This window comes from Macaca thibetana, chromosome 19 (genome assembly GCF_024542745.1).
Source record: "Macaca thibetana thibetana isolate TM-01 chromosome 19, ASM2454274v1, whole genome shotgun sequence".
Classification (NCBI taxonomy): domain Eukaryota; kingdom Metazoa; phylum Chordata; class Mammalia; order Primates; family Cercopithecidae; genus Macaca; species Macaca thibetana.
In genome coordinates this window covers 32,857,221-32,885,153 of record NC_065596.1, presented here as the reverse complement: position 1 = coordinate 32,885,153, position 27,933 = coordinate 32,857,221, and the positions used below count along the sequence as shown (strand labels likewise).

Genomic DNA, 27,933 nt, shown 5'->3' with positions numbered 1-27,933 from the left:
TTACCGTGTACATTGCATTTGTAAGGTTTCTCTCCATTATGTAGTGATTTGCATTAGTAAGGTTTCTCTCCATTATGTGGTGATTTGCATTAGTAAGGTTTCTCTCCATTATGTGGTGATTTGCAAGGTGTGAATTTCAATTGGAGACATTGCCACATTCAAAGGTTTGTCTGCAGTATGGATTACAAGATGGGCAATAAGGCCTGAACATTATCTAAATGCTTTGCCACATTCACTGAATTTGTAAGGCTTCTCTGCAGTATGAATTCTATGGTGATTGGTTAAGGAATACTTGTGACTGATGACCTTTCACATTGTTTGTTCGCTGATTTGTTTCTTTGTTTTTCTAGATAGGGTCTCACTCTGTCACCCAGACTGGAGTTCAGCACTGCAAACATGACTCATGGCAGCCTCAACCTCCCAGGCTTAAATGATCCTTCTGCCTCAGTCTCCCAAATAGTTGGGAATACAGACATGTACCAACACACCTGGCAAATTTTTTTATTTGTAGAGGTGGAGTTGTCCTTATGTTACCCAGGTGGGTCTGAAACCAGCCTGGCTAACATGGTGAAAACCTGTCTCTACTAAAAATACAAAAAAGTAGCCAGGCATGATGGCATCATGTGTTTGTAGTCCTAGCTACTTGGGAGGTAGAGGCAGGAGAATCGCTTGAACCCAGGAGGTGGAGGTTGCAGTTAGCTGACATTGCACCACTGCACTCCAGGCTGAACATCAGAGCGAGACTCTGTTTCTTTTTTTTTTTGAGACGGAGTCTCGCTGTGTCGCCCAGGCTGGAGTGCAGTGGCCGGATCTCAGCTCACTGCAAGCTCTGCCTCCCGGGTTTTTACGCCATTCTCCTGCCTCAGCCTCCCGAGTAGCCGGGACTACAGGCGCCCGCCACCTCGCCCGGCTAGTTTTTTGTATTTTTTAGTAGAGATGGGGTTTCACCGTGTTAGCCAGGATGGTCTCGAACTCCTGACCTCGTGATCCGCCCGTCTCGGCCTCCCAAAGTGCTGGGATTACAGGCTTGAGCCACCGCGCCCGGCGAGACTCTGTTTCTTAAAAAAAGAAAAAAAAAGGCCGGGCGCGGTGGCTCAAGCCTGTAATCCCAGCACTTTGGGAGGCCGAGGCGGGCGGATCACGAGGTCAGGAGATCGAGACCACAGTGAAACCCCGTCTCTACTAAAAATACAAAAAATTAGCCGGGCGCGGTGGCGGGCGCCTGTAGTCCCAGCTACTCGGGAGGCTGAGGCAGGAGAATGGCGTGAACCTGGGAGGCGGAGCTTGCAGTGAGCCGAGATCGCGCCACTGCACTCCAGCCTGGGCAACAGCGTGAGACTCCGTCTCAAAAAAAGAAAAAAAAAAAAAAAAAAAAAAGACTTCTCTCCACTATGAATTACAAGATAAACAGTAAGACCTGAACACCCTCTAAATACTCTGCCATATTCATTACATTTGTAATGCTTCCTTCCAGTATGAATTCTTTTTTTTGGGGGGGGGGATGGAATCACACTGTCACACAGGCTGGAGTGTAGTAGCACATTCTTGGCTCACTGCAACCTCCGTCTCCCGGGTTTATGTGATTCTCCTGCCTCAGCCTCCTGAGTAGCTGGGATTACAGGCACCCACCACCACACCTGACTAAATTTTTTGTTTTTAGTAGTGATGGGGTTTCAACATGTCGGTCAGACTGGTCTCAAACTCCTGACCTCAACTGATCCATCTGCCTTGGCCTCCCAAAGGGATTACAGGCATGAGCAACTGCACCCAGCCTCCAGTATGAATTCTTTGATGTACAAGGAGTGAATTGTGACTTTGACCTTGTCACATTCATTACATTTAAAAGTTATCTCTGCAGTATGAATTTTCCAATGTTGTGCCAGGTGTGCATTTTATTTGAAGATGTCACATTCATTTGTAAGGTTTCTCTCCAGTATGGATTCTAAGATAGTTTACAAGGTGTATATTTTAAGTGAAGACCTTGCTACACTTGTTACATGTTTACAGTCGATCACCAGCGTGAATTCTCTTGATGAGAGGTCAGGGGAAACATAAGCCTGGAGACCTTCATGTATTCTTTACATTTGTAAGGTTTCCTTCTAGTATGGATTAACAGATGGATAGAGACGCCTGATTTCGTAAGAAATTCTTTGCCATATTTATTACTTTTGTAAGGCTTCACCAATTTTTTTTTTTTTTTTTTTTTTTTTTTGCTCCTCTTGCCCAGGCTGGAGTGCAATGGTGCGATCTTGGCTCACCACAACCTCGGCCTCCTGGGTTCAAGCAATTCTGCCTCAGCCTCCCAAGTAGCTGGAATCACAGGTGCCTGCCACTTCAGCCAACTAATTTTGTATTTTTAGTAGGGAAAGGATTTCTCCATGTTGGTCAGGCTGGTCTCGAACTTCCGACCTCAGGTGATCCGGCCCAGCCTCCCAAAGTACTGGGATTAAAGGCATGAGCCACCACACCTGACAGCTTCACTAAATTTTTTTTTCTCTCTCTTTTTGAGACGGAGTTTCACTCTGTTGCCTAGGCTGGAGTACAGTGGCTCACTCGGCTCACTGCAGGCTCGACCTCCCAGGTTCATGCCATTCTCCTGCCTCAGCCTCCCAAGTTGCTGGGACTACAGGCACCTGCCACCATAGCCAGCTAATTTTTTTTTTTTTTTTTTTGATTTTTAGTAGAGACAGGGTTTCACCATGTTAGCAAGGATGGTCTTGATCTCCTGACCCCATCATCCACCAACCTTGGACTCCCAAAGTAATGGGCATACAGGTGTAAGCCACTGTGCCCTGCCAGCTTCACTAAATTTTTAAGGCTTCTCTCTGGTATGAATTCTCCAATGTTGTACCAGGATTCAGTTTTTACTAAAGACCTTAACACACTCATTACAACTGTATGTCTTCTTTCCAGTATGAATATTCCTATGCTGTGCAAGGTGTGAATTCTGACTGAAGACCTTGCTACATTCATTTCATTTATAAAGCTTCTCTCCAGTATGAATTTTCCTATGTCGTGAAAGGTGTGAATTCCTACTGAAGACCTTGCCACATTCATTACAACTGTAAGCCTTCTCTCCAGTATGAATATTCCTATGTTGTGTAAGGTGTGAATTCTGACTGAAGACCTTGCCACATTCATTACATTTGTAAAGCTTCTCTCCAGTATGAATTTTTCTATGTCGTGCAAGGTGTGAATTCTGACGGAAGACCTTGCCACATTCGTTACATTTGCAAGGCTTCTCTCCAGTATGAATTCTAGAGTGATAAGTTAGGGAAGACTTGTGCCCGAAGACCTTGCCACACTCTATACATTCATAAGGTTTCTCTCCAGTATGGATTAGAAAATGGGCAGTGAGATCTGAATACTGTCTAAATGCTTTGCCACATTTATTACATTTGCAAGGCTTCTCCCCAGTATGAATTTTCCTATGTCGTGCAAGGCGTGAATTGCCAATAAAGACCTTGCCACACTCATTACATTTGTAAGGTTTCTCTCCAGTATGAACTTTCCAATGCCTTACAAGGAATGCAATTCGACTAAAGCCCTTGCCACATTCCTTACATTTGTATGGTCTCTGTGTAGTATGAATTGTCCGATGAATGGTTGGGGAAGACTTGTGACTGAAGACCTTGCCACGTTCCTTACAATCATAAGGTTTCTCTCCAGTATGGATTAAAAGAGGAGCAGTAAGACTGGAACACACATTAAATGCTCTACCACATTCACTACATTTGTAAGGCTTCTCTCCAGTGTTAATTTTCCTATGTTGTGCAAGGTAGGCATGGTGACTAAAGACTTTGTCACATTCACTGCAATTGTAAGGTTTCTCTCCAGTATGAATTTTCTGATGTTGTGCAAGGTATGAATTCTGATTGAAGACCTTGCCACATTCATTACATTTGTAAGGCTTCTCTCCAGTATGGATTCCTTGATGTTGTGCAAGGTTTGAATTGCTACTAAAGATCTCGCCACAGTCACTTTGTTTGTAAGGTACATCTGCAATATGGATTACTTGATGGTTAATAAGGCTTGAAGATGCTCTGAAGACTTTGCCATGCTCTTTACATCCATAAGGTTTTCCCCTAATGTGTATTTTCTGTTCTTGTGGGAGTATTGTAGAAAAAACAAAATCATTTTTGTAGTTATTACAAATATGGGTTTTGACATTGGAAAAACTTATTTGAACTGGTAAAACTGAAGAATTGTCACTGATAGATTTTTCAACATGCTTACATCCATAAATATTCCTTACAGCTTGAAGTGGCTGCCATTCAGCCAGATGTAACTGAAGAGTTAATCCATGTCGATTTTTAAGTGGCTTATTTCCTGCATTGCTTCCCAATTTAGAACTCTTCTCTAGAAAAGCAAGAAAACATTGGAACTTAATCCATGATTCTGGCATGTTTAAAGTCTGACAGAAAACAAGATTGTGGATCACTTGACTCAGACATTGAAAGTATCAGCATACTTTGCTTTTATTGAGATGGAGTCTCACACTGTCACCCAGGCCAGAGTGCAATGGTGTGATCTTAGCTCACTACAACCTCTGCCTCCTGGGTTTAAGCAATTCTCCCTCCCAAGTAGCTGGGATTACAGGTGGCTGCCACCACACCTGGCTAACTTTATGTATTTTAGTAGAGACGGGGTTTCACTATGTTGGTCAGGCTGGTCTCAAACTCCTGACTCGTGATCCACCTGCCTCAGCCTCCCAAAGTGCTGGGATTACAGGCATGAGCCACCGTGCCCGGCCAGTATCAGCATACTTTGTATAACATGTTGGTACTGCAGAAAACACAAGGGAGTGAGGTGATGTACTGGAGCATCTGGAATCTGCAGGAGTCAGGGGAACTATGGGAGAGCTTGAGAGAGATTATAAGCAGACAAATAAAAGAGAAACTAACAGCTTCTGTGAAAAAGCAGGGATAAGTCTCTTAAGGAAAATAAGATATTTAAGAGCAGCAGTGTAGACATTTGTAATACTACTTTCACAAAGTCAGGAAAGATATAGCCCAGAAAAGAATCGAGTGTTCATATACCCTTACAAGAAGTAAGGTCTCCCACAGCACAGTATAAAAAATAACTGAAAAAAGTGGTTGTTTTCCCAAACCTAAACCAAAAACTACTATAAAGGCCTATGAAAAGATGAGAAAATATGGCTTAAAGAATAACAAATAAATATATAAATAAATAAAACTCCAGATACAAAAATAAAAGATAACAGAGACAGAAAATTAAATAAAATGAGAAAAATAATACGTGAAAAGAATGAGGATAACAAACATGGGAAATCATTAAAAACAAGAGAACAGGCTAGGCGCAGTGGCTCAAGCCTGTAATCCCAGCACGTTGGGAGGCAGAGACGGGTGGATCACGAGGTCAGGAGATCGAGACCATCCTGGCTAACACGGTGAAACCCCGTCTCTACTAAAAAATACAAAAAACTAGCCTGGCGTGGTGGCGGGCGCCTGTAGTCCCAGCTACTCGGGAGGCTGAGGCAGGAGAATGGCGTGAGTGAACCCGGGAGGCAGAGCTTGCAGTGAGCTGAGATCGCACCACTGCACTCCAGCCTGGGCGACCAAGCAAGACTCCGTCTCAAAAAAAAAAAAAAAAAAAAAAGACAATTGTCGTTCACAACTCAAAGGATTTCAACTTTGGTTTTCCCACAGAATTCTCCCACTTGCAGAGTTTCCGAAACGCTATGTAATAGTGTGGCTTTGCAGAGTATAGTGGCTCAAGCCTGTAATCCCAACATTTTGGAAGACCAGCCAGAAGGATCATCCCTAAGTCCAGGAGTTTAAGGCTGCTGTGAGCTATGATTGCCACTGCACTCTAGCATAGATGACAAAGTGAGACCCTGTCTCAAAAAACAAAAATTATGGGGCCTCCACTCTGCCCACCCGAATTCTCACCTGTTTTCACACCTTTGATGTACTCCCTGCCATTTGGATTGTTTGCTACTTTCACATCACTCTGCAGAGTCCAGGGATCTCTATTTTGCTCCAAAATGGAGATAACACTCAGGTCAGGAAGACAGATTCCTATTTATAAAAAGAAAGAATAAATGTGTGCTGTGGCATCTCCGAAGTCCAAGCCCTATATTTAGGTAAGAGAGACCCTATTACAAATTAATCAAGAATATTTCACAAATTCATCCACTGACTGCCACCTTCTGAATGCTGAGGGAACATTGTAACATGTAGACATCAAGCCCCCTTTCAAGAACTACTGAATCAAAAGCACAGGGGTATAAAACAGGGAACTGAATAATTATTAAGTCTGTCATAAGGTTTCATGCTTACTTCAGCAGTGGTGCAACCAATGACGAATCATGAAGGAAGCAGAATATCTGAAGAAAGGGGACTTTTTTTTTTTTTTTGAGACAGAGTCTCACTCTGTCGCCCAGGCTTGAGTGCAGTGGCATGATCTCAGCTCACTGCAGCCCCTGCCTCCCAGGTTCAAGCAATTCTTCTGCTTCAGCCTCCCGAGTGGCTGGGACTACAGGCATGTACCACCATGCCTGACTAATCTTTGTATTTTTAGTAGGGATGGGGTTTCACCATGTTGATCAGGCTGGTGTAAGGGGACATTTCAAGTCCAGAAAGGATAATGCTTTTCATTTCTCAGTCAACAGGTTTCAATCTCAGTCAAGCAATGCAGGGGCTCCCAAGCGACAGACAAGAGGAAATGCAAAAAGATATACCAGAGCAGATCCAGGCTTCTGGAGGAACATTATCCTCACCTAGGGAGATCAGGTTCCTGTAGTTCTCTAACATCACATCCCTGTATAAAGCTTTCTGCCCAGGGTTCAGGCATTTCCACTCCTCCTGAGAGAATTCTATGGCCACATCCCTGAATAACAATTGTCCCTAAAAGGAAATCCACATTTCAAAAACAGGATATGGAGAGAGTACTTATCTTCAAAGAGAATGAGAAGATAGTTGGAAGGATTGACTGCACTGAAGTGAGCATTGTGACAAATCCACATTAACATATTCTTGAGTTAGTTATGTGTCTGTGATTGTGTTTTATTACACTTTTCCATAAGAAGTGGTGACGTTCTGGCCGGGCGCGGTGGCTCACGCCTGTAATCCCAGCACTTTGGGAGGCCGAGGCGGGTGGATCACGAGGTCAGGAGATCGAGACCATCCTGGCTAACACGGTGAAACCCCGTCTCTACTAAAAATGCAAAAAATTAGCCGGGCGAGGCGGAGGGCGCCTGTAGTCCCAGCTACTCGGGAGGCTGAGGCAGGAGAATGGCGTGAACCCGGGAGGCGGAGCTTGCAGTGAGCCGAGATCGCGCCATTGCACTCCAGCCTGGGCGACTAAGCGAGACTCTGTCTCAAAAAAAAAAAAAAAAAAGTGGTGACGTTCTTTAAATCAGAGCACATGTTTCATTTTGTGGATAATACAAGTAATACAAACAAAAAATTAAACCAGGGTTATCTCTACAGAAATGTTAGGTATTATTGCCGGGCGCGGTGGCTCACGCCTGTAATCTCAGCACTTTGGGAGACAGAGGCGGGTGGATCATGAGGTCAGGAGATCAAGACCATCCTGGTCACACGGTGCAACCCCATCTCTACTAAATACAAAAAATTAGCCAGGCGTGGTGGGGGGCGCCTATAGTCTCAGCTACTCAGGAGGCTGAGGCAGGAGAATGGCGTGAATCCAGGAGATGGAGCTCGCAGTGAGCCGAGATTGCACCACTGTACTCCAGCTTCAGCAACAGAGCGAGACTCCATCTCAAAAAAAAAAAGAAAAGAAAAAGAAATGTGAGGTATTATTTTTGACACATCTAGTGACATTTAGTATCTACCTGAGATACAAGTGTGTCTTCAGAAATGACAATGTCTACAGTGCTCTTTCTCTTTTTGAGATAGGATCTTACTCTGTTTCCCAGACTGGAATGCAGGGGTGTGATATCGACTCACTGAAACCCCTGCCTCCCAGGCTCAAGTAATCCTCTAACCTCAGCCTCCCGAGTAGCTGGGACTACAGGCTCACACCACTATGCCCAGCTAATTTTTGTATGTTTTGTAGAGACAGAGTCTCATCAGGTTGTCCAAGCTGGTCTCAAACCCCTAAGCTCAAGCAATCCTCCCACCTCAGCCTACAAAAATGCTGGGATTACAGGCATGAGCTACCACATCCGACCTATAGTGGTTTTTAAAAATGGTCAAAATCTGGGCCGTGGGTGGTGACTCACGCCTGTAATCCCAGCACTTTGGGAGGCCGAAGCAGGTGGATCAGGAGCTCAGGAGTTCAAGACCAGCCTGGTCAACATGGTGAAACCCCATCTCTACTAAAAATACAAAAAATTAGCTGGGCATGGAGTTGTGCACCTCTAATCCCAGCTACTCAGGAGGCTGAGGCAGGAGAATGGCTTGAACGTGGGAGGCAGAGGTTGCAGTGAGCCGAGACTGTGCCATTGCACTCCAGCCTGGGTGACAGGGTGAGACCCTGTCTCAAAAAAAATAAAATACAATAAAATTTTAAAATGGCCAAAATCTGAAAACTGTGATGCTAACAGTAGCAATGGCTGAATAGAACACTTCCCATGTGATAGGCACTATTCTAAATGATTTACATGAACTAACTGGTATAGCAACAAAAGCCAATGAAAGAATGATCTGTTCCTATCTTACTGAAGAGACAACTCTTTCACATGCACGCTAGCTTGCCCCAGGTGTGAGGGCTGAAACAGCAGAGTAAGCACCAGATCCCAGGTCTCTGAGCATGAGAATCAAACCTAAAGAACCAAACAGTTAAGTAACAGATCAGCATCAAAAGTCAATTGACAATTACCTAATTCACTAAATTCAAAACAACTTCAAGGATTAAAAACATGGAATTGCCTAAAAGTTCATCATATGTGCATATATATAATAGATATCCCCATAATACATTACTATAAGATTCTTTTAGCCATTGCCTCATTAACATAATGTAGAAAAATTTGAATATCCTGATGAATAGATATAATTTCAACTGATAAAAATATATATAATATAAAATTATGACATGCTATTTATAAAACACTATAGGCTTGCTCATCTGTGCACTCATGCAAACATATCACATGTACACACTTATATATACTAACACTCATATACATTAGTACACATATACATTTATATGGCTGAGATCACAAAACCACACTCCAGCCTGGGCAACAGAGTGAGACTCTGTCTCAAAAAAAAAAAAAAAAAAAGGAATTCCACATGCAGCTTCTCTAATCCTAGTCCACAGAACACTCTCAGTGCATCCAGATGTGGCCCCTGAACAATCCCTGCTGCCCAACAGTACTGACACCACAGGGCCCTCATCCCATCTCCTTCCATGTCTGGATGTGAGCCCCTTGCAGGTCCATGCCCAGTGGGACCTCTTCCCAAGTTCATGTCACTGGGTAATAGGCAACTGGAATCTTAAGTGGAAGTGAAAGGAACTGGAAGAAGCCATGGGTAAGTGCAATGAAATGAGTCAGGCAGGATCCTTCAGAGTCAGAGATTGGCAACTCCAATGCCTGGCATTTCAGGAAGAAACAGAGACAGAAGAATCCACTGAGAATATTACCTTACATGAGTGAGGGCCATTCCTGACTTCTTTTCTTTCCTCTTCTGAGTTGCTTCCTTGCATAATATGTCTCTTTGAAAGTGAATCCTAATATCAAAAATAATGCTGTTTAGGGCTTAGAATCAACACTCCTACTTCCTGTGCCATAGCCTCACGTGTGGGGAAAAGAAAGAGATCAGCCTGTTACTGTGTCTATATAGAAAGAAGTAGACATAAGAGACTCCATTTTGTTCTGTATTTGAGATGCTGTTAATCTGTGACCCTACCCCCAAACTTGTCCTTGCAAATGACATGCGCTGTGGTGACTCAAGGTTTAATGGATTTTGGGCTGTGCAGGATGTGTCTTTGTTAAACAAGTGCCTGAAGGCAGCTTGCTGGTTAAAAGTCATCACCATTCTCTTAATTTCAACTACCCAGGGACACGTAGGCGGCCAAAGGTCCAGGGACCTCAGCCTAGGAAAGCTAGGTATTGTCCAAGGTTTCTCCCCATGTGATAGGCCGAAACAATGCTGCTGAAAAGTTTATGGAGATGTTTGCATATGCATCTCAAGGCACAGCATTTTCCTTTAAACTTATTCATGTCACAGAGATTTTTGTTCAAATGTCTTACTGCTGATTTCCTCCCTACAATGATCCTATTGTCCAGCCGCTCCCTTATTTTTAAGATGGTAAAGATAATTATCAATAAATACTAAGGGAACTCAGAGACCGGTGCCGGCGTGGGTCCTCTGTAAGCTGAGCGCTGGTCCCCTGGGCCCACTTTTTCTTTCTCTATACTTTGTCTCTGAGTCTCATTTCTTTTCTCAAGTCTCTGGTTCCACCTAACGAGAAACACCCACAGGTGTGGAGGGGCAGGCCACCCCTTCATCTGGTGCCCAACATGGGAGCTTTTCTCTAAGGTGAAGGTACGCTGGAGCGTGGTCATTGAGGACAAGTCGCCAAGAGACTCCTGAGTACGTCTACAGTCAGCCTTGCAGTAAGCTTGTGCGCTCGGAAGAACCTAGGGTAACAATGGGGCAAACTAAAAGTAAATATGCCTCTTATCGCAGCTTTATTAAAATTCTCTTAAAAAGAGGGGGAGTTAAAGTCTCTACCAAAAATCTAATTACGCTATTTCAAACAATAGAACAGTTTTGTCCATGGTTTCCGGAACAGGGAACTTTAGATCTAAAAGATTGGGAAAAAATTGGCAAAGAATTAAAACAAGCAAGTAGGGAAGGTAAAATCATCCCACTTACAGTGTGGAATGATTGGGTCATTATTAAAGTAGCTTTAGAACCGTTGCAAACAGAAGATAGCGTTCCAGTTTCTGATGTCCCTAAAAGCTGTGCAGTAGATTGTGAAAAAGAGGCAGGGATAGAATCCCGGAAAGGAAAGTTCACACTGTAAATGTGTATCAGAGCCGGCTATGGCTCGGTCAACGCAAAATGTTGACCATAATCAATTACAGGAGGTAGTATATCCTGAGACGTTAAAATTAGAAGAAAAAGGTCCAGAATTAGCAGAGCCATCACAGTCTAAACCACGATGGCCAACTCCTCTTACAGCAGCTCAGATGCCTGTAACTTTACAACCTCAAATGCAGGTTAAACAAGTACAAACTGCAAAAGAAGATCAAATAGAAAAAGATAGAGTCTCTGTCATGGCAATGCCAATCCATATACAGTGTCCACAATATCAGCCGGTAGAAAATAAGACCCAGCCGCCAGTAGCCTATCAATACTGGCCGCCAGCCGAACTGCAGTATCGGCAGCCCCCAGAAAATCCGTATGGACAGCCAGGAACATTTCCAGTGCCACAGGGCAGGTCGCCATATCCTCAGCCGCCCACCATGAGACTTAATCCTACAGCACCGCCTAGTACACAGGGTAGTGCGTTACATAAAATTATTGATGAGGCAAGAAAACAAGGAGATATTGAGGCGTGGCAATTCCCGGTAATATTAGAAGCAAGACCACCTGGAGAAGAGGCCCAAGAGGGAGAGCCTCCCGTAACTGAAGCCAGGTATCAGTCCTTTTCTATAAAAATGCTAAAAGAAATGAAAGAGGGAGTAAAACAGTATGGACCCAACTCTCCTTACATGAGAACATTATTAGATTCCATTGCTCATGGACATAGACTCGTTCCTTATGATTGGGAGATTCTGACAAAATCCTCACTCTCACCCTCTCAATTTTTACAATTTAAGACTTGGTGGATTGATGGGGCACAAGTACAGGTCCGAAGAAATAGGACTGCCAATCCTCCAATTAACATAGTTGCAGATCAACTATTAGGAATAGGTCAAAATTGGAGCACTGTTGACCAACAAGTAATAATGCCAAATGAGGCCATTTAAGGCCCTGGGAGAAAATCCAAGACCCAGGAACTGCCTGCCCCTCCTTTAATACAATAAGACAAGGCTCTAAAGAGCCCTACCCTGATTTTGTAGCAAGACTTCAAGATGCTGCTCAAAAGTCAATTACAGATGAGAATGCCCGTAAGGTCATAGTGGAGTTGATGGCCTATGAAAACGCCAATCCTGAGTGTCAGTCAGCCATTAAGCCATTAAAAGGAAGGGTTCCCACAGGATCAGATGTAATCTCAGAGTATGTTAAAGCCTGCGATGGAATTGGAGGAGCTATGCATAAAGCTATGCTTATGGCTCAAGCAATCACAGGAGTTGCTTCAGGAGGACAAGTTAGAGCATTTGGGGGAAAATGTTATAATTGTGGTCAAATTGGTCATCTAAAAAAGAATTGTCTAGTCTCATATAAACAAAATGTAACTACTCAAGCTACTACCACAACAGATAAAGAGCCACCTGGCCTATGTCCAAGATGTAAAAAGGGAAAACATTGGGGTCATCAATGTCATTCCAAATTTGATAAAAATGGGCAACCACTGTCAGGAAACGAGAGGAGGGGCCGGCCTCAGGCCCTGCAACAAACTGGGGCATTCCAAATTCAGCCCTTTGTTCCTCAGGGTTTTCAGGAACAACAACCCCCACTGTCACAAGTGTCTCAGGGAATAAGCCAGTTATCACAATACAGCAATTATCCCCCGCCACAAGCGGCAATGCAGCGGTAGATTTATGCACCATCCAAGCAGTCTCTCTGCTTCCAGGGGAGCCTCCTCGAAAAATCCCCACAGGGGTATACGGCCCATTGCCTGAGGGGACTGTAGGACTAATCTTAGGAAGATCAAGTTTAAATCTAAAGGGAGTTCAAATTCATACTGATGGGCGGATCACGAGGTCAGGAGATCGAGACCATCCTGGCTAACACAGTGAAACCCCATCTCTACTAAAAATACAAAAACTTAGCCGGGCGAGGTGGCGGGCGCCTGTAGTCCCAGCTACTCGGGAGGCTGAGGCAGGAGAATGGCGTGAACCCGGGAGGCGGAGCTTGCAGTGAGCTGAGATCCGGCCACTGCACTCCAGCCTGGGTGACAGAGCGAGACTCCGTCTCAAAAAAAAAAAAAAAAAAAAAAATTCATACTGATGTGGTTGATTCAGACTGTAAAGGCGAAATTCAATTGGTTATTAGTTCCTCAATTCCTTGGAGTGCCAGTCCAGGAGACAGGATCGCTCAATTATTACTCCTACCATATATTAAAGTTGGAAACAGTAAGATAAGAAGAACAGGAGGGTTTGGAAGCACTGATCCGGCAGGAAAGGCTGCATATTGGGCAAGTCAGGTCTCTGAGAGCAGACCTGTGTGTAAGGCCATTATTCAAGGAAAACAGTTTGAAGGGTTGGTAGACACTGGAGCAGATACCTCTCTGTCATTGCTTTAAATCAGTGGCCAAAAAATTGGCCTAAACAAAAGAGTGTTACAAGACTTGTCGGTGTAGGCACAGCTTCAGAAGTGTATGAAAGTACAATGATTTTACATTGTTTAGGACCAGATAATCAAGAAAGTACTGTTCAGCCAATGATTACTTCAATTCCTGTTAATCTATGGGGTCGAGATTTATTACAACAATGGGGTGTGGAAATCATTATGCCCGCTCCATTAAACAGCCCCACAAGTCAAAAAATCATGACTAAGATGGGATATATACCAGGAAAGGGATTAGGAAAAAATGAAAATGGCATTAAAGTCCCAATTGAGACTGGAAAAAATCAAGAAAGAAAAGGAATAGGGTATCCTTTTTAGGGGCGGCCACTGTAGAGCCTCCTAAACCCATTCCATTAACTAGGAAAACAGAAAAACCCGTATGGGTAAATCAGTGGCCGCTACCGCAGCAAAAACTGGAGGTTTTACATTTATTAACAAAGGAACAATTAGAAAAGGGACACATTGAGCCTTCATTCTCACCCTGGAATTCTCCTGTATTTGTAATTCAGAAAAAAATATCAGGCAAATGGCGTATGTTAATGGACTTAAGAGCCGTAAATGCTGTAATTCAACCCATGGGGCCTCTTCAACCCGGATTGCCCTCTCCGGCCATGATCCCAAAAGACTGGCCTTTAATTATAATTGATCTAAAGGATTGCTTTTTTACCATTCCTCTGGCAGAGCAAGATTGTGAAAAATTTGCCTTTACTATACCAGCCATAAATAATAAAGAACCAGCCATCAGGTTTCAGTGGAAAGTATTACCTCAGGGATTGCTTAATAGTCCAACTATTTGTCAAACTTTCGTAGGTCAAGTCCTTCAACCAGTTAGAGACAAGTTTTCAGACTGTTATATCATTCACTATGTTGATGATATTTTGTGTGCTGCAAAAACAAGAGAGAAATTAATTGACTGTAACACATTTCTGCACGCAGAGGTTGCCAGTGCAGGACTAACAATAGCATCTGATAAGATCCAAACCTCTGCTCCTTTTCATTATTTAGGGATGCAGATAGAAAAATAGAAAAATTAAGCCACAAAAAATAGAAATAAGAAAAGACACATTAAAAACATTGAATGACTTTCAAAAATAGTTAGGCGATATTAATTGGATTCGGCCAACTCTAGGCATTCCTACTTATGCCATGTCAAATTTGTTCTCTATCCTAAGAGGAGATCCAGACTTAAATAGTAAAAGAACATTAACCCCAGAGGCAACAAAAGAAATTAAATTAGTGGAAGAAAAAATTCAGTCAGCACAAATAAGTAGAATAGATCCCTTAGCCCCCCTCCAACTTTTGATTTTTGCTACTACACATTCTTCAACAGGCATCATTATTCAAAATACCGATCTTGTGGAGTGGTCATTCGTTCCTCACAGTACAATTAAGACTTTTACATTGTACTTGGATCAAAGAGCTACATTAATTGGTCAGGCAAGATTACGAATAATAAAATTGTGTGGAAATGACCCAGACAAAATAGTTGTTCCTTTAAACAGGGAACAGGTTAGACAAGCCTTTATCGATTCTGGTGCATGGCAGACTGATCTTGCTGATTTTGTGGGAATTATTGATAACCATTACCTAAAAACAAAAATCTTCCAGTTTTTAAAACTGACTACTTGGATTTTACCTAAAATTACCAGACATGAACCTTTAGAAAATGCTCTGATAGTATTTACTGACAGTTCCAGCAATGGAAAAGCAGCTTACACAGCACCAAAAGAGCGAGTAATCAAAACTCAATCTCAATCAGCTCAAAGGGCAGAGTTGGTTGCAGTCATTACAGTGTTACAAGATTTTAATCAACCTGTTAATATTATATCAGATTCTGCATATGTAGTACAGGCTACAAGGGATGTTGAGACAGCTCTAATTAAATATAGCATGGATGATCAGTGAAACCAGCTGTTCAATTTATTACAACAAACTGTAAGAAAAAGGAATTTCCCATTTTATATTACTCATATTCGAGCACACACTAATTTACCAGGACCTTTAACTAAAGCAAATGAACAAGGTGACTTACTGGTATCCTCTGCATTCATAAAAGCCTGAGAACTTCATGCTTTGACTCATGTAAATGCAGCAGGGTTAAAAAACAAATTTGATGTCACATGGAAACAGGCAAAAGATATTGTACAACACTGCACCCAGTGTCAAGTACTACACCTGCCCACTCAAGAGGCAGGAGTTAGTCCCAGAGGTCTGCGTCCTAATGCATTGTGGCAAATGGATGTTACCCATGTACCTTCATTTGGAAAATTATCATATGTTCATGTAACAGTTGATACTTATTCACATTTCATATGGGCAACCTGCCAGACAGGAGAAAGTACTTCCCATGTTAAAAAACATTTATTATCTTGTTTTGCTGTAATGGGAGTTCCAGAAAAAATTAAAACTGACAATGGACCAGGTTATTATAGTAAAGCTTTCCAAAAATTCTTAAATCAGTGGAATATTACACATACAACAGGAATTCCTTATAATTCCCAAGGACAGGCCAAAGTTGAAAGAACTAATAGAACACTCAAAACTCAGTTAGTTAAACAAAAAGAAGGGGGAGACAGTAAAGAGTACACTCCTCAGATGCAGCTTAATCTAGCACTCTATACTTTAAATTTTTTAAACATTTATAGAAATCAGACTACTACTTCTGCAGAAAAACATCTTACTGGTAAAAAGAACAGCCCACATGAAGGAAAACTGATTGGTGGAAAGACAACAAAAATAAGACATGGGAAATAGGGAAGGTGATAACCTGGGGAAGAGGTTTTGCTTGTGTTTCACCAGGAGAAAATCAGCTTCCTGTTTGGATACCCACTAGACATTTGAAGTTCTACAATGAACCCATCAGAGATGCAAAGAAAAGCGCCTCCACGGAGACCGAAACACTGCAATCGAGCACCATTGACTCGCAAGATGAACCAAGTGGTGATATCAGAAGAACGGATGAAGTCGCCACGCACCAAGTAGGCGGCGCTGCCAACCTAGGCACAGTTAAAGAAGCTGACACCGTTAGCTGGAAAAAGCCTAGCTAGCACAAAGGTGACACAAACCCCAGAAAAAATGCTGCTTACAGCTTTAATGATTATATCAACGGTGGTAAGTCTCCCCATGCCTGCAGGAGCAGCTGCAGCTAATTATACCTACTGGGCCTATGTGCCCTTCCCGCCCTTAATTCGGGCAGTTACATGGATGGAGAATCCTATTGAAGTATATGTTAATAATAGTGTGTGGGTTCCTGGTCCCACAGATGATCGTTGCCCTGCCAAACCGGAGGAAGAACGAATAATGATAAATATTTCCATTGGGTATCGTTATCCTCCTATTTGCCTAGGGAGAGCACCAGGATGTTTAACGCCTGCTATTCAAAATTGGTTGGTAGAAGTACCTACTGTCAGTCCCACCAGTAGATTTACTTATCACATGGTAAGCGGAATGTCACTCAAACCACAGGTAAACTATTTAGAAGACTTTTCAGTCACAGCTACAGCCGCTGTGACAGGAGTTACATTGCACTCTTCTGTTCAGACAGTAAGCTTTGTTGACAATTGACAAAAGAATTCCACAAGGTTGTGGAATTCACAATCTGGTATCGATCAAAAATTGGCAAATCAAATTAATGATCTTAGACAAACAGTCATTTGGATGGGAGATAGGCTTATGAGCTTAGAACATCGTTTCCAGTTACAGTGTGACTGGAATACGTCAGATTTTCGTATTACACCCCAAGTTTATAATGAATCTAAACATCACTGGGACATGGTTAGATGCCATCTACAGGGAAGAGAAGATAATCTCACTTTGGATATTTCTAAATTAAAAGAACAAATTTTTGAAGCCTCTCAAGGTCACTTAAATATTGTGCCTGGAGCTGAGGCATTAGATCAAGTGGCAAAACATCTTTATGTATTAAACCCCACGACTTGGATTCAGTCTATTGGGAACTCTACTGCATAAATTTTGGAATTATGTGTCTCTGTTTAATCGGCTTGTTTTTAGTGTGCCAGACCAGTCGAAGAATCCTGCATCAAAATCGAGAGAATGAACAAGCCTTCATCGCCATGGCACATTTATATAGAGGAAAAGGGAAAGAGAATGTTGCGGGAAGTCAGGGACCTTGAACGCAGGGACTGGCTGAAGCCACGGCAGAAAAACATAAAATGTGAAGATTTCATGGACATTTAATAGTTCTCCAAAATTAATACTTTTGTAATTTCTTATGTATGCCTTTACTTTAGTCTCTTAATTCCATCATCTTCTTTGTAAGCTGAGGAGGATATATGTCACCTCAGGACCCTGTGATGATTGCCTTAACTGCACAAATGGTATGTGGAGCATGTGTGTTTGAACAATATGAAATCTGGGCATCTTAAAAAAAGAATAAGATAACAGCGATGTTCAGGAAACAAGGGAGGTAACCTTGAACTGGCCGCCGGACGGAACAGAGCCATATTTCTTCTCTCTTCTTATGCAAATAGGAGAAATATCGCTGAATTCTTTTTCTCAGCAAGGAACATCCCTGAGAAAGAGAATGCGCTCTGAGGGTAGGCCTATAAACGACCCCCTTGGAAGCGTGCCACCTTTTACGGTTGAAGCCCAAGGGATGAAATAAGCCCCAGCCTCCTGTAGCGCTCCCAGACTTCTTAGGACGAGGAAATTCCCACCTAATAAATTTTGGTCAGAGAGGTTTTCTGCTCTCAAACCCTGTTTCCTGATAAAATGTTATCAATGACTATGCATGCCCAAAATTTCATTTTTAATTTTAACGCCATCCTGTGATCTCATCCTGCCTCCACTTGTTTTGTGATATTTTATTACTTTGTGAAGTATGTGATCTCTGTGCTGATACCAAAAACTGAGGCAATTGCAGGAGTTGCTGATGGCCTCGCAAATCTTAACACTGTCACTTCGGTTAAGACCATCTAAAGTGGCCGGGCGCGGTGGCTCACGCCTGTAATCCCAGCACTTTGGGAGGCCGAGGCGGGCGGATCACAAGGTCAGGAGATCGAGACCACCGTGAAACCCCGTCTCTACTAAAAATACAAAAAATTAGCCGGGCGCGGTTGTGGGCGCCTGTAGTCCCAGCTACTCGGGAGGCTGAGGCAGGAGAATGGCATGAACCCGGGAGGCGGAGCTTGCAGTGAGCCGAGATCGCGCCACTGCACTCCAGCCTGGGCGACAGAGCGAGACTCTGTCTCAAAAAAAAAAAAAAAAAAAAAAAAACGACCATCTAAAGTACTGCTGTTGTAAATTTCATATTAATCCTTGTGTGCCTGTTCTGTCTGCTGTTAGTAGGCAGGTATACCCAACAGTTGCAAAGAGACAGTGACCAACGAGAACGAGCCATGATGACAATGGTGGTTTTGTTGAAAAGGGGGAAATGTGGGGAAAAGAAGGAGATCAGCCTGTTACTGTGTCTATATAGAAAGAAGTAGACATAAGAGATTCCATTTTGTTCTGTATTTGAGATGCTGTTAATCTGTGACCCTACCCCCAACCTTGTCCTTGCAAGAGACAAGTGCTGTGGTGACTCAAAGTTTAATGGATTTTGGGCTGTGCAGGATGTGTCTTTGTTAAACAAGTGCCTGAAGGCAGCTTGCTGGTTAAAAGTCATCACCATTCTCTTAAGGCCAAAGGTCGCAGGGACCTCTGCCTAGGAAAGCTAGGTATTGTCCAAGGTTTCTCCCCATGTGATAGGCTGAAACAATGCTGCTGAAAGGTTTATGGAGATGTTTGCATATGCATCTCAAGGCACAGCATTTTCCTCTAAACTTATTCATGTCACAGAGATTTTTGTTCATAAATCTTACTGCTGATTTCCTCCCTACAATGATCCTATTGTCCAGCCACTCCCTTATCTTTAAGATGGTAAAGATAATTATCAATAAATACTAAGGGAACTCAGAGACCGGTGCCGGCGTGGGTCCTCTGTAAGCTGAGCGCCGGTCCCCTGGGCCCACTTTTTCTTTCTCTATACTTTGTCTCTGTGTCTCATTTCTTTTCTCAAGTCTCTCGTTCCACCTAACAACAAACACCCACCCACAGGTGTGGAGGGGCAGGCCACCCCTTCATCCACAAAAAGGGAAGACCTCACCCTTGATGGTCCTCTGCTGCCCACTGTTGATCTCCTACAGGAAAATCAACAAGTAAGTTTTTGACTCCCTTCCTCAAAACTCTCTCCTCTCTTGGTGAGCAACACACACGCTGCAGCAGTGTGGAGCTGGGCTGGACTAAGCTCCCCTTAAAAGCACAGACTTGGCCAGGCGCCATGACTCACACCTGCAATCCTAGCACTTTGGGAGGCCGAGGCAGGCAGACCATGAGACCAGCCTGGCCAACATAGTGAAACCCCCATCTCTACTAAAGATACAAAAAATTAGCTGGGTGTGGTGGCACGGGCCTGTAATCCCAGCTACTCGGGAAGCTGAGGCAGGAGAATCCCTTGAACTTAGGAGGCAGAGGTTGCAGTGAGCCGAGATCGCACCATTGCACTCCAGCCTGGGCGACAGGGTGAAACTCCGTCTTAAAAAAAGAAAAAGAAAAAAAGAGGCCAGGCGCGGTGGCTCACACATGTAATCCCAGCACTTTGGGAGGCCAAGGCGGGTGGATCATGAGGACAGGAGTTCAAGACCAGCCTGGCCAAGATGGTGAAACCCCGTCTCTCCGAAAAATACAAAACTTAGCTGGGCATGGTGCCAGGCACCTGTAATCCCAGCTCCTCGGGAGGCTGAGGCAGGAGAATTGCTTGAATCCCGGCGGCAGTGGTTGTAGTGAGCCAAGATTGTGACTCTGCACTCCAGCCTAGGGGACAGAGTGCAACTCCATCTCGGAAAAAAAAAGCACTGACTTAATCATCCTGACCAAACCTCATGCAGAGCACACGCCCCTCAGCCCTCTGTGGATCACAGCGCTCAATTCTAGATACAGAATATAGTAGAATCCTTTTATCGGTGTGCACTATGTTCCAAGAGGTCCGGTGGATGCCTGAAACCTCCATCAGTTCTGAATCCTATTAATTCCACTTAAAGACTCCATGTTACAGCTTCTCACTGGCATATCCAAATTGTCAGCATCAATACTCATGTGCGTGGAGGGCATTGTTAAGCGGGGGGAAAAAAAGATTACATAAAAAAAAAACACACTGAGATACTATAAAGGTGGATCTCATCAAAAAGAAGACTATTGGCCAGGTGCGGTGGCTCATGTCTGTAATCCCAGCACTTCAGGAGGATGAGGCAGGCAGATCACCTGAGGTCGGGAGTTGGAGATCAGTCTGGCCAGCATGGTGAAACCTCACATCTACTAAAAATTCAAAATTAGAGAGGCATGTTGGTGCATGCCAGTAATCCCAGCTACTCGGGAGGCCGAGGCGGGAGAATCCCTTGACTCAGGGAGGCGCAGGTTGCAGTGAGCTGAGATCACGCCATCGCACTCCAGCCTGGGCAACAAGAGCAAACCTCAGACTCAAAAAAAAAAAAAAGACTATTGCCCGGGCGCGGTGGCTCAAGCCTGTAATCCCAGCACTTTGGGAGGCCGAGACGGGCGGATCACGAGGTCAGGAGATCGAGACCATCCTGGCTAACACGATGAAACCCCGTCTCTACCAAAAAATACAAAAAACTAGCCGGGCGAGGTGGCGGGCGCCTGTAGTCCCAGCTACTCGGGAGGCTGAGGCAGGAGAATGGCGGGAACCCGGAAGGCGGAGCTTGCAGTGAGCTGAGATCCGGCCACTGCACTCCAGCCTGGAGGCAGAGCGAGACTCCGTCTCAAAAAAAAAAAAAAAAAAAAAAAAAAAAAAAAAAAAGACTATTAAGTGAATAACGAGCAGATAGAGTCTAAAGTCAGCCCTTGGTATCTCTGGGGTCCACATCAATGGATTCAACCAACTACAGACTGAAATAATTACCAAAAAAATGGAAAAAAAATAGCAAAGTGCTGGGATTACAGGCGTGAGCCACCGCGCCCGGCCCCGAAGCCTCCAATCGGTTTTAAGACGCAGGGAAGCTACCTCCAGACTCTGCAGAGGACGCCTGAATTTACTCGGAATGGATGGAGCTGTGCCGGGACTTCAAGGTCTGCATAAACCCTCAGATCGCGGGTGTAGAAGCACAGAGGAACTGGGCAGCCTAAATTTAATCTAGACAAAGACAAACTCACGCGGGGAGGCTAGACGGTCTTTCCACGCAATCGGCTGCCGGGTCTACAGGAAAAAGCGCACGAAATGTCCACTCTACGATCTCGACTTCCGGGTCTGCAGGCAATTGCGCGCGCATCCTACAGGCGGGGCCGGGAGCCGAGGGCAGGGCAGGGCAGGGACAGGGCGGGGCAGGGACAGGGCGGGCCCAGGACGGGGCCTGTGCTTCTGTCAGCCTGACTCTGCGATCCTGTCTTAGGGTTTTGGAAGCGAGATCTGCTCAGCAGTCTGGAAACTGATATTGCTGGGGCAGAGCAAAATCGGTTGGTGATTAGATCCAGGAGAATTCCTGCTATTAAAATAAAGTTTAAGTCCCAGGTACTCTGGAAGCAGAGAGAGAAGAGAGAGTGAAAAGAATGCGAAAAGAAAGACAAGGCCGGGCGCGGTGGCTCACAGAATAGAAATACCTTTTTTTTTTTTTTTTTTTTTTTTTGAGACGGAGTCTCACGCTGTCGCCCAGGCTGGAGTGCAGTGGCGCGATCTCGGCTCACTGCAAGCTCCGCCTCCCAGGTTCCCGCCATTCTCCTGCCTCAGCCTCCTGAGTAGCTGGGACTACAGGCGCCCGCCACCGCGCCCGGCTAATTTTTTGTGTTTTTAGTAGAGACGGGGTTTCACTGTGGTCTCGATCTCCTGACCTTGTGATCCGCCCGCCTCGGCCTCCCAAAGTGCTGGGATTACAGGCTTGAGCCACCGCGCCCGGCCAGTAGAAATACTTTTCATTTACATTCCCCATTCACTCCAGAGGGTGAGGTCAACCCTGTGCTCAATTCCAGAAACTTTCCCAGGGACACTACTTTGGGCATAGAGGACTAAGGCCAGTGTGAAGTTAGGTCAACAACTCTTTCTTTTTAAAAAAAGCCAATAACTGTTAAAAATAGGTATAAATTATTTAGTTTAAGACTTTTTTTTTTTTTTTTTTTTTTTTAAAGACAGGGTCGGCCGGGCGCGGTGGCTCAAGCCTGTAATCCCAGCACTTTGGGAGGCCGAGACGGGTGGATCACGAGGTCAGGAGATCGAGACCAACCTGGTGAACATGGTGAAACCCCGTCTCTACTAAAAAAAATACAAAAAAAAAAACTAGCCGGGCGAGGTGGCGGCGCTTGTAGTCCCAGCTACTCGGGAGGCTGAGGCAGGAGAATGGCGTGAACCCGGGAGGCGGAGCTTGCAGTGAGCTGAGATCCGGCCACTGCAACTCCAGCCTGGGAGACAGAGCGAGACTCCGTCTCAAAAAAAAAAAAAAAAAAAAGCCAATAACTGTTAAAAATAGGTATAAATTATTTAGTTTAAGACTTTTTTTTTTTTTTTTTTTAAAGACAGGGTCTCACTCTGACACCCAGGCTGGAGTGCAGTGGCACAATCATAGCTCACTACAACCTTGACTTCCTGGGGTCATGGTCGCCTCCTACCTTAGCCTCCCAAGTAGCTGGAAGTACAGGCCTGTGACATTGGACTGTGCTAATTTTTTAGTTTTATATCATTATTACTTTGTAGAGATGGAGTCTCACTTTGTTGCCCAGCCAGGTGTCCAAGTTCTGACCTCAAGTGATCCTTCTGTCTACACTCCCAAAGTACTCAAATTATAGGCATGAGTCACTGTGCACAGGAGGTAAGAATCCCACATCAGGACCTCAAGTATTATTGAAACACAAATACATAAGACCCACAAGCAGGACTATTGGCTGGAGACAGTGGGGTCACCTGAAGAAAATTTATTTGACCTGAATAGCAACTCCTCACCTAGGTCACTGGGATCCTGGACTATGGCACTGCTCCAGGCAGGCCTGGTTATCCTGCTTGAGACAGCTATACTCTTGAGCCTAGTGAAATGCAACTGGCTGTACCTCAATGATGTTGCACCGAGATTCTGCCAGTCAACGTATTACTTCAGTCTCCTGAGACCAGCCTCTTCTTCCAGATCCAGGAAGGTCAGTGCAGACGTGAATGGACTAGCTTTATTAAAGGGGATACTGAGTTGGTGGGGAGACTGCAAGACAGCACTCAAGTGGGGTTGAACTGGCCCAGTTGCGTCTGACTTCTCACTTGTAGTTCAAAAGAATGAATATAGAATGTTCTAGAAAAGCAACATCCTGAGAGGAAGGACAGAATCCTGTACACCCTGACCAGAGAAGGGCAGGATCTGTTCCAGTCCCCCCAGAACAGGATGCCCTTCATTGTTTTAGGCAAACGCACCATACATCCCTGGAGCATGAAACTTGGGCTGGGCTGCCTTCCAGCCTCCCTCAGCTGTGATGCAAGTGGAGCACACACAGAGACTGAATCTGCACTGGGTGGTTTTCCTGAACCTTCGGGAGCAGCATGCACGAACCCTAGGCATCTGTTGTCCCTTGCTGCCAATCTGTAAGTAAGAAATTCACTTCCTGTAACTTACTGTGTGTGCACGGGAAGATTTCTCACTCAACTCAAACACATTGGTAACCAGTGTGCAGTGAACCTGCTTCACAAGCAAGGTTGTGGAGAAATTGTAATCTTCATACATTTGGTGGGAATTGAAAATTCTGATGAACGCTTACGCCCAGTTCGCGCAGGAGCATAGTTTTTGTTGTGAGGGTTACAAGGTGGGAACAATCCCAGACGTAGAAATACCCTGCCATGGGTGAAACTTCCTGAGGATTTGAAAGATCCAGAGGTGCTCCTCGTCCAGATGCGGCTGCTAGAAGCCATGTTCGGCCCGGACGGATCTCAAATCCCTTACATCGAGCAGGTGAGCAAGATCATGCTCATGCTGAAGGCTCTGGAGTCTTTAGACCTCACCGAGGTTGTCGTTTACGGCTTCTATTTGTGCAAGTGCCGGACCAAGTGGATGCTCCAGTCCATGACTGAGTGGCATTGCCAGCACCAGGAGCGAGGGATGCTCAAACTTGCGGAAAGCATGACTGCGGTTGAACTAGGCCCTTGGGTGAAGTGAGTCAGCTTCCAGCCAATGCAAAGAAGGCCAAGATGTAGAGATCAGGTTGTGGCCAGAGCTGGAATGGTAACTCCAGCTTGGTTTAAACTCTGCTCCAGCCTGATGAATTAAAATTAAAAAAAAAAAAAACACTGGGTGCCATGGCTCATGCCTGTTATCCAGCACTTTGGGAGGCTGAGGCAGGTGGATCACCTGAGGTTGGGAGCTTGGGAGCAGCCTGAACAACATAGAGAAACCCCGTCTACTAAAAATAAAAAAAAAAATTAGCTGGGTGTGGTGGTGCATGCCTGTAATCCCAGCTACTTGGGAGGCTGAGGTAGGAAAATCACTACAACCTGGGAGGCAGAGGTGAGCCAAGATGTGCCATTGCACTCCAGCCTGAGCAACAAGAGCAAAACTCTCTCTCAAAAAGAAAGACGAAAGAAAGAAAGAAAGAAAGAAAGAAAGAAAGAAAGAAAGAAAGAAAGAAAGAAAGAAAGAAAGAAAGAAAGAAAGAAAGAAAGAAAGAAAGAAAGAGAGAGAGAGAGAAAGAAAGAAAGAAAAGAAAAAACCATCTGTCTGGGGGTTTCTGCCCTTGTTCTAAGTCTTGTGAATATCATTTTTGAAGGTTGCCAATAAAAAAAAGTTATTTTTCAGGCCGGGCGCGGTGGCTCAAGCCTGTAATCCCAGTACTTTGGGAGGCCGAGGCGGGTGGATCACGAAGTCAGGAGATCGAGACCATCCTGGCTAACATGGTGAAACCCCGTCTCTACTAAAAATACAAAAAACTAGCCGGGCGTGGTGGCGGGCGCCTGTAGTCCCAGCTACTCGGAGGCTGAGGCAGGAGAATGGCGTAAACCCGGGAGGCGGAGCTTGCAGTGAGCCGAGATCGGGCCACTGCACTCCAGCCTGGGTGACACAGCGAGACTCCGTCTCAAAAAAAAAAAAAAAAAGTTATTTTTCAGAAAAACGAGACTGCAGTCTGTATGGAAAACAGTATCATGGGACATTTCCTCAACTCAAGATCACCCACCAATTCATAAAGGACCATCATACATTCTGGTGAAAGACATAAAGATTCCCCCAGGGGTAGAGAATGAGGCAAGGAAGTCCACTCTTATCACTACTATTCTACACAGTATGAAAAGTTCCAGCCAGTGAAATAAAGGAAGAAAAGGAAATTAAAATTACAGGCTAGATGTGGTATCTGAGGCCTGTAATCGCAGCACCTTGGGAGATTCATGAAGAATCACAGAACTGTGGACCCATATTAGATATGTTACCTACAGAATTGTAGAAGAATACATTTTTCTTCTTTTAAGCCAATCACTGTGTGGTAGCAATGAGGAAGGAGGGTGGCTTGAGGACAGGAGAAAAAAAATAGTGTACTCTCAGAAAATATGGTTGCACAGGTCATCCCTGTAACCTGTTACTGGATATGTTTTCATATCCTCATCCCTGTAACATGTGTTACTGGATATGTCAAAAGGGAGTCTGCAAATGTGGTCTAGTTAAGGATCTTTAGATAGACATTATCCTCGATTATATGGTCAAAGTGATAGAACCACAAGGTTCAATATCAGAAGGATGCAGGTAGACCCTGAGGGACAGTGGTGATCTGTTGCAAATAGAAAGATAAAGCCAATTTTATCTCGCCTTTAAAAATAGAGGAAGCAGGCCGGGCGCTGTGGCTCACGCCTGTAATCCAGCACTTTGGGAGGCCGAGGCAGGCGGATCCCAAGGTCAAGAGATCGAGACTATCCTGGTTAATGTGGGGAAAGGAAAGAGATCAGCCTGTGACTGTATCTATATAGAAAGAAGTAGACATGAGACTCCATTTTGTTCTGTATTTGAGATGCTGTTAATCTGTGACCCTACCCCCAACCTTGTCCTTGCAAGAGACATGTGCTGTGGTGACTCAAGGTTTAATGGATTTTGGGTTGTGCAGGATGTGTCTTTGTTAAACAAGTACCTGAAGGCAGCTTGCTGGTTAAAAGTCATCACCATTCTCTTAATTTCAACTACCCAGGGACACGTACCTGGCCAAACGTCGCAGGGACCTCTGCCTAGGAAAGCTAGGTATTGTCCAAGGTTTCTCCCCATGTGATAGGCCGAAACAATGCTGCTGAAAGGTTTATGGAGATGTTTGCATATGCATCTCAAGGCACAGCATTTTCCTTTAAACTTATGTCACAGAGATTTATGTTCATATGTCTTACTGCTGATTTCCTCCCTACAATGATCCTATTGTCCAGCCACTCCCTTATCTTTAAGATGGTAAAGATAATTATCAATAAATACTAAGGGAACTCAGAGACCGGTGCCGGTGTGGGTCCTCTGTAAGCTGAGTGCCGGTCCCCTGGGCCCACCTTTTCTTTCTCTATACTTTGTCTCTGTGTCTCATTTCTTTTCTCAAGTCTCTCGTTCCACCTAACGAGAAATGCCCACAGGTGTGGAGGGGAAGGCCACCCCTTCAGGTTAACATGATGAAACCCTGTCTCTACTGAAAATACAAAACATTATCTGGGTGTGCCTGTAGTCCCAGCTACTCGGGAGGCTGAGGAAGAGAATCGCTTGAATCGGGGAGGTGGAAGTTGCAGTAAGCCAAGATCACGCCACTGCACTTCATCCAGGGACACAAGAGTGAAACTCTGTCTCAGAAAAAAACAGGGAGGAAGTGGACTATAAGTCAGAGGATGTAAGTGGCCTCTGGAACCTATAAAGGGTAAGGAAATAAATTCTTCCCTGGAGATTCATGAAGAATCACAGAACTGTGGACTCATATTAGATATGTGACCTACAGAATTGTGAAAGAATAAATCTTTGTTTTAAGCCAATCACTGTGTGGTAGCAGTAAGAATCTGATGAAATAATTTTATGTAGAAAATTCCAAAAAATCTACAAAAATCTCTAAACAAGAAAAATGTAAAGGTGGCAAGGTGTAAGATCAACATACAGCAATCTTGTATATTTCATCAGCCAGGCATGGCAGCTCACGCCTGTAATCCCAGCACTTTGAAAGGCCAAGGCAGGTGGATCGCTTGAGTGCAGGAGTTTGAGACCAGCCTGGGTAACATGGCAAAACCCTGTCTCTACAAAACACGAAAATTAGCAGGCCATGGTGGCACGCACCTGCAGTCTCAGCTACTCGGGCAGCAGGGGTGGGAGGATCACTTAAGGCTGCAGGACACAGGTTCCACTTAGCTGACATCGTTCCACTGCACTATACCCTGGTGACAGAGTAAGACCTTGTCTCAAAAAAATAATAATCTTGCATATTTCTGTACACTAGCAATTTACACATGAAAGCTGATATTAAAAATAAAATACCATGTATGATTGCTCCATTAAAAATGTAGGTCAGCCAGGCATGGAGGCTCATGACTGTAATTCCAGCACTTTGGGAGGCCAAGGCGGGCAGATCA

The 27,933-nt window shown here is 44.4% G+C and overlaps 3 protein-coding genes across 4 annotated transcripts in view; 1 reads left to right on the top strand and 2 right to left on the bottom strand.

Moving 5' to 3' along the window:
• LOC126943048 (zinc finger protein 701-like) overlaps positions 1-5,970 on the bottom strand; it is a 106,031-nt gene extending 100,061 nt beyond the window's left edge. The window contains exon 1 of one of the 2 annotated variants that reach the window (XM_050771382.1): positions 5,913-5,970. The gene's annotated coding sequence lies outside the window, so the exon portion shown is untranslated. The remainder of the gene's footprint in view (positions 1-5,912) is intronic. The other variant, XM_050771381.1, reaches the window with a different exon arrangement.
• On the bottom strand, positions 1,362-23,775 carry ZNF534 (zinc finger protein 534). The gene is made up of 4 exons (XM_050768351.1): positions 23,725-23,775; positions 21,567-21,609; positions 5,913-6,041; positions 1,362-4,359 (listed from the first exon to the last, which is right to left on the bottom strand). The coding sequence occupies exons 1-4, from the start codon at positions 23,773-23,775 to the stop codon at positions 2,975-2,977; spliced, it is 1,608 nt and encodes a 535-aa protein (XP_050624308.1). The 3' UTR covers positions 1,362-2,974.
• Positions 23,776-23,852: 77 nt separating this feature from the next.
• On the top strand, positions 23,853-24,529 carry LOC126941680 (developmental pluripotency-associated 5 protein-like). The gene is made up of 2 exons (XM_050768350.1): positions 23,853-23,961; positions 24,171-24,529. Exons 1-2 carry the CDS (start codon positions 23,853-23,855, stop codon positions 24,527-24,529), a joined length of 468 nt encoding a protein of 155 aa, XP_050624307.1.
• The last annotated feature ends 3,404 nt before the right edge of the window (positions 24,530-27,933 follow it).

What these genes read in the sequence shown, in the direction of transcription:
- ZNF534 (XM_050768351.1), bottom strand. Translation starts at nt 23,775, where the DNA reads ATGAAGGGCATCCTGTTCTGGGGGGACTGGAACAGATCCTGCCCTTCT. An exon ending in ACAGATCCTGCCCTTCTCTG is followed by an intron (nt 21,610 to 23,724) that starts GTCAGGGTGTAC and finishes TTTTTCCTGTAG; the next exon opens with ACCCGGCAGCCGATTGCGTG. An exon ending in AGACCGTCTAGCCTCCCCGC is followed by an intron (nt 6,042 to 21,566) that starts GTGAGTTTGTCT and finishes TTTTATAAATAG; the next exon opens with GAATCTGTCTTCCTGACCTG.
- LOC126941680 (XM_050768350.1), top strand. Translation starts at nt 23,853, where the DNA reads ATGCAAGTGGAGCACACACAGAGACTGAATCTGCACTGGGTGGTTTTC. An exon ending in TTGTCCCTTGCTGCCAATCT is followed by an intron (nt 23,962 to 24,170) that starts GTAAGTAAGAAA and finishes TTTTGTTGTGAG; the next exon opens with GGTTACAAGGTGGGAACAAT.